This window comes from Triticum dicoccoides, chromosome 2B (assembly GCF_002162155.2).
Source record: "Triticum dicoccoides isolate Atlit2015 ecotype Zavitan chromosome 2B, WEW_v2.0, whole genome shotgun sequence".
Lineage (NCBI taxonomy): Eukaryota > Viridiplantae > Streptophyta > Magnoliopsida > Poales > Poaceae > Triticum > Triticum dicoccoides.
Window position 1 is genome coordinate 788,222,607 of NC_041383.1, and position 5,319 is coordinate 788,227,925.

Genomic DNA, 5,319 nt, shown 5'->3' on the forward strand with positions numbered 1-5,319 from the left:
CAATCAAATTTAATTTGGGGCAGGGTAGAAAGATGCAAGTCATAATAGGGAGAAAAGCTATCAAGAATGCCATGCTGCTTGTTGCGACAAATTTACCATGTTACACCTTTTCGTGGAAGGGTCAAAAGATCTGGATGCGCTTATCTGAAATTCTTAAATGATCAGTTCAAACAAATTATAGAGCCAAAGCAATTCAAAATTTAGCATTATGAAGGAAAGGCTCGTGATTAGTATGCAAATACGAAAGGCACAAGATTACTACGAAGTAGGATGACTGTCTGCCAAAGGCAAAAATAACTCAGTTTTATGCTTTTCTAAACTAAAGCAGAAACGACCGTACAATTGCAGGAGAAAAATTGATGTATGCTTTTTCTAACCTCAGCAGTAACGAGCACACAATTGCGGCAGACAGGCTTGGGCATCACAATCGAGAACATCTATCACCAGCATACCGCACCGATTGCGACACCTCATGTTGTCATGCACGCAGTAGCAGACCTAGCAGCACAGATCAAAGAGTATTATATAAAACTGTAGCAATTCATATGTAAACCATTATTTTTCAATCACACACACAAATAACTAAATTGAATCGATAACAAACTTACAAAATATAGCTGACACCACTAATGTAGTAGGCTACTCAATGCCACAATAAACAAAACCAATCAACCAGGTACTCAAGTAGCATTATTTACAACAGTAGTGACTTCAGATTCAAAAGGTGTAGATAGAATGAACAAGCTTAATATCTAGTCTTTCTTGTAGTCTAACCTCACCCGACATTGATGCTAGATAGATGGAATTGCACATGTTTAAACTTGGTTCTCCTAGGGCGTGTTTGGTTGCCTGGGTGGCTTTCTGCTGCATTGCATGGAGGATCCAGGGTGAGGACGGCCAAGTTGAGGCGATGCAAAGTTCCATCGAGATGGCTGTTTGGTGAACTTGCATCATATGGCTGCACGAGCTGCAATTTTGTCCGAGTGTCGCTGAAATTGATGCGGAAGAGGAGCACGCATCATCGCGGGCGACGGGATCCAGGTCTCGGCAGCTCCGGACAGTGGGATCCTCGCTCTCGGCGGCACGGGAGGCAGGATCTGGCGTGCGGCGGCAGCGCTTGGTTGAGGACGGCGGTGACCCTTGCTGAGATGCAGCGTTCTTCGGTCCTGATGTTGGCGGCGTTCTTCCTCGGCGGTTGGACTTCGAGGAAGCTGTAGTGCTTGCGTCCATGGCCGGCGACTGAGCGTAGAAGGGAGTTGGGCGTGGCGTGGATCAGAGGAGAGCCCAAGGGGTCGTGTGGAGGCGCTCGCCGTCGTGGAGGCGCGTGGAGGCCAGCGGCCGGCGGCGGGGTGAGCTCGAGTTGCGGGAGGGCCGGTCGATGGGGTCATGGGGAGGCGGGGAGGAGTGGCGGCGGCGCTTGGGAAGAGACGGAAGGGAGACGACAGAAAACGAGCGAGCGAGCGAGCCTGCATCCGAGATACGCTCGAATCCTGCGTATCCCTCAGCCTGGCTGAGAGGCCCCTTTTTGCACCCACCGGGCCAGACTGAAGGGCCCATGCAGTTTACCAAACGACCCAAATTTTGCATGGTGGATGCGAGCCACATGCAACGCAGGGATCCAAACACGCCCCTAGTATCGAAAATCTCCACATGCATCAACTAATTAATCAGTGGCAAAAAGGAGCTTTCGATGGAAGAGAAAGAAATAAAAACCCTGCAGAAAATTGACTGTTGGCAGCAGTGGACGGGAACGACCAACAATAAAACAACAGAAGCTTGTTTAGTTAGCCTGTGTACCATGACCTGGCTCATCATAATAACATCTTCTGCAGTCAAGGAAAGCAAATCAAAACCCTATGTGTACCATGAGGTGCATACATCACATCTCTGCACACAAAGAAAAAAAAATCACCAGATCATTCAGCAACAGGGTGACAAACACAGACAGAAGAAAGAAGAAATCCATAAACAGAGAAGCTGAACCAATCTCTGCAAAAATGAAAAGAAAAAATGTGCACACACACGCACATATCAGCCAGTTCTAGCATGCATCGATCCATCAAAGCATTAAGCCATCAGCCACCCATTAGAGAAGTGAAAAATGAAAGGATTCAAACTTACGCATTAATCCATCTAAGCATCAGGCCAAAGGCAGCGGGAGCGAAGTGCTCTGATGAATCCGCTTTGCACAGCTCTGATTCCCTTGCGCATCTCGGCGGCGACGCAACCCCGGCCCCTTCACTCACCTCTACTGCGGCGCTAACCTGACCCCCTTTCTCTACCTTGTCCCTCCTCACGTCGCCCCTGATCGACATCCAGACAAAGGGCGCACATAGCTTGGGCCCGAGCTGTGCGTGGCAGTGGATCCACGGCGGCGGCGGCGGCGTCCTGGGGATGCTGATCCATGACGGGTGATGTATCCTAGGCTAGGCGGGAGAGATTGCTCTTGCTTTACGCATTGAGAGAGACAGACACAAGGGCTTGATTCGTTCCTCACATGCAGCCTAGGCGGGAGGATTAGATAGCTGTTGTTGCTGTTATTTTCAAACTCCCATCAAGTGTTGAGTAGACTGCTAGTGAGATTTAATCACACTGCGTATATATGCTCAACCAAACATGCAGGCCAGTTCAAGATGGATTATTCGCCAGTTTATCCTCATCCTAGATCCATCACTACCACTAATCGACACATCAGCAAGCTGCAGTTTTGGTAGGGAGGGGAAAGGAAGGAGGAGGAGGCGTACCTTGGGCGTACAGGTCCTGCAGCCCGACGGGAGGGAGATGCTGCAGATGTCGCCGGGTCGAGGTCCACCGCCGCAACAAGCACCCCCATACGCCTTGCCCCAACACCGAGAGAAGGGGTTGGATCCCGATGCTGACGGCTAGGCTAGGGTTCGTCGCCGGCCTCCATCCGGATGTTGCGGGTGCGGATCCGGCGCCGTCGTCGCCGTAACAGATCCATGGCCATCTCCACGCCCCCATCATCCGGATCCTCGTGATCCACGACGGCCGCGTCTGCCCGGATCGGCGTTGGCGGATGCGGCTGCGAGATCGCACGAGAGGACGGCCGCTCTGTGTCGTCGAGGGGATCGATAGGTAGCGCCGGAAGTGAGGGAGAAGGTGGGGCGGGGCGACGCCAGGATCGCAGGAGGAGATGGGGGGCGGGCGGCGCCGGGAGCCAGGGAGGAGGACGGGGCTGGCGGCGTCGGGCGGTGGCGACGGGATAGGCCTCGCTCGTGCGTGCGAGTCGCCTGATTTTTTGTCGTTGTTTTTTCTTTCGTAGGTCTTTTTTCGCTGGTCTTTTTTCATTGAGGCATGCGAGTGCGAGGCGCGAGGCGTGCGAGGACTGGAGGCATCGCTCCGTTTTTACGTGGTTTTGGTTGGTTTTTCTTTTTGGTACGGGGAAGTGGGAGGTGGGATTGAGGACGAAAATAAACCGGACGAAAATGATGGGACGAAAATAAAATTCGGAACGCGACCTACCAACTGAGACATTAGGAATTTAGATTAAGCAGGCTGCGATTATCGTTTCAGTTGAGCAGGCAAAGGTTTCTGACGCGAGTGCACGGCCTGGCGCAGCCGATTCTTTGGTCGACCTCCGCGCCGAAAATCTGGAGGCCGCCGGCCGCTGACAGCATCAGTGCAGCATGTGGCGCCAGTACGTATCCGCTCAAGTAGGCACGTGAATTTTTGTTGGTTTGCCCGTCGAACCTTTGATGATGCCGACAAGGCCCGGTGGTGACCGAAACCCAGGATTCGGGAGATGGGAGGTTCTGGTCGGCGGCTCCACGCCTGCAATGCAACTGCATGGTTGGCGTCTGCGGGGGCGGCGCCGATGCCGACACGCCCGTGACCTTGCCGGCCCGCCCGTACGTACTACCGTGCGCCGTGCTACGTGAGACCAACTCCACCGCGTGACCCCAAACTGACATTCATTTTGCCCGGATTCTGTTCATGTAAGTAGGACGATGGGGACATGTCCGGACCTATCTTGGGATGCGATGGTCATGCGCCTAGCACGCGGCCGCATTAACAACGGTTCAAATACCAGCGGCCCTATTTCACGCCAGCAGCCCTAGTTCACGCCAGCAACAAAGCCAGCGGCCTACGCGTCCTCGCCGGCAACACAGCCAGCGGCCGACAACACAGCCAGCCTTCAAAATGAAAAGTTTTGTTCGCCGACAACATAGCTAGCGGCCGGCAACACAGCCAGCCTTCAAAATGAAAAGTTTTGTTCGCCGACAACATAGCTAGCGGCCGGCAACACAGCCAGCCTTCAAAATGAAAAGTTTTGTTCGCCGACAACATAGCTAGCGGCCGGCAACACAGCAAGCCTCCGCGACGTCGGCAACTGGCAGTGCGGAGGCCGGGCGACCGACGAGCATGTGCTCGTCGGGTCGACGGCCGCAACAGAGAAACCCGCCGGACGACAAATGCGAAGCATGAGGAGGGTGTGCGCTTTGTTGACGATGGCCTCCTTCTCCTCGACCTTGGCCTTGACGACCTCTCTCCGGTCCTCCTCTTCGCCGATTCCGCGTTCAACTTGGCGATCTCCTCCGGTGTGCACTCCAACCGCGGCTTCCTTGGCGCCTTGTCCTTCTTCTTCTTGCCCATTTCGGATGGGTCAACGGTCAGGCCGCCGGAATTCGGCTGGGCGTCGGCCATGGACGGGAGAGGGAGGGGGCGGCGGGACGTGGGAGGGTTCAGGGGGAAATGGCACCAAAAGGGCCGCGGGGGGAGGGGGGGTTGCTTTGTGCCACCGACAGGCGGGCCAGGGCGGACAAGCGCGTGCGTCCCGCCCGTCCGCGCGCTGTCCGTTTCACCCTAAAATCGACGCAAACTTGGGCCGAGGATGGGTCGAAAGTGGACAGAAAACGGACAAAAATTTGTTTGCTCCCGTGCGCTGGGCCGTCTGGTTCGTCCGTTTTAACTCAAACGGATGCGCGCGGACAGGATGAGGTCGCGCGGTGGAGTTGGCCTGAGGCCGACGGTGTTGCCGGCCGAGAGCAGGTCCCCGGGTACGCATGCGCGCATCCTCCAAATTCCCGAGCTCCACAAAATCCGAGCTGCCGTGAAGCCACCGCCACGAGCACGATCTCCGTCTATTCCCGAGCAGTAACGGTGGGATTAATGATCTGATCCTCCTCCGCTTAAGGAGAGAATCTTTCTTGCTTTCCATGGCAACTTGGCAGCCCCTCCCAGCTCAACGTATCTGCATTCTGCAGTCATCGCTTTGCTCGTGCCACGGGGGATCCTCGAGCCAAACGAGGCTCCTCCTGTGCCAGCAAAGGATACGGTACGATTCCCCGTCTGTCACAA

General features: G+C 54.6%; 1 protein-coding gene across 2 annotated transcripts; it reads right to left on the reverse strand.

Annotated features, from left to right (window-relative positions):
* Nucleotides 1–392: 392 nt before the first annotated feature.
* On the reverse strand, nucleotides 393–3,310 carry LOC119368818. 2 transcript variants are annotated; one of them, XM_037633967.1, is made up of 2 exons: nucleotides 2,745–3,310; nucleotides 393–498 (listed from the first exon to the last, which is right to left on the reverse strand). In XM_037633967.1, the coding sequence occupies exons 1-2, from the start codon at nucleotides 3,307–3,309 to the stop codon at nucleotides 479–481; spliced, it is 585 nt and encodes a 194-aa protein (XP_037489864.1). In that variant the 5' UTR covers nucleotide 3,310; the 3' UTR covers nucleotides 393–478. The 2 variants fall into 2 exon arrangements, with proteins under 2 accessions (XP_037489864.1, XP_037489865.1); XM_037633968.1 differs by lacking the exon at nucleotides 393–498 and adding an exon at nucleotides 1,636–1,887.
* Nucleotides 3,311–5,319: the final 2,009 nt, after the last annotated feature.

What these genes read in the sequence shown, in the direction of transcription:
- LOC119368818 (XM_037633967.1), bottom strand. Translation starts at nt 3,309, where the DNA reads ATGAAAAAAGACCAGCGAAAAAAGACCTACGAAAGAAAAAACAACGAC. An exon ending in GCAGGACCTGTACGCCCAAG is followed by an intron (nt 499 to 2,744) that starts GTACGCCTCCTC and finishes CTGTGCTGCTAG; the next exon opens with GTCTGCTACTGCGTGCATGA.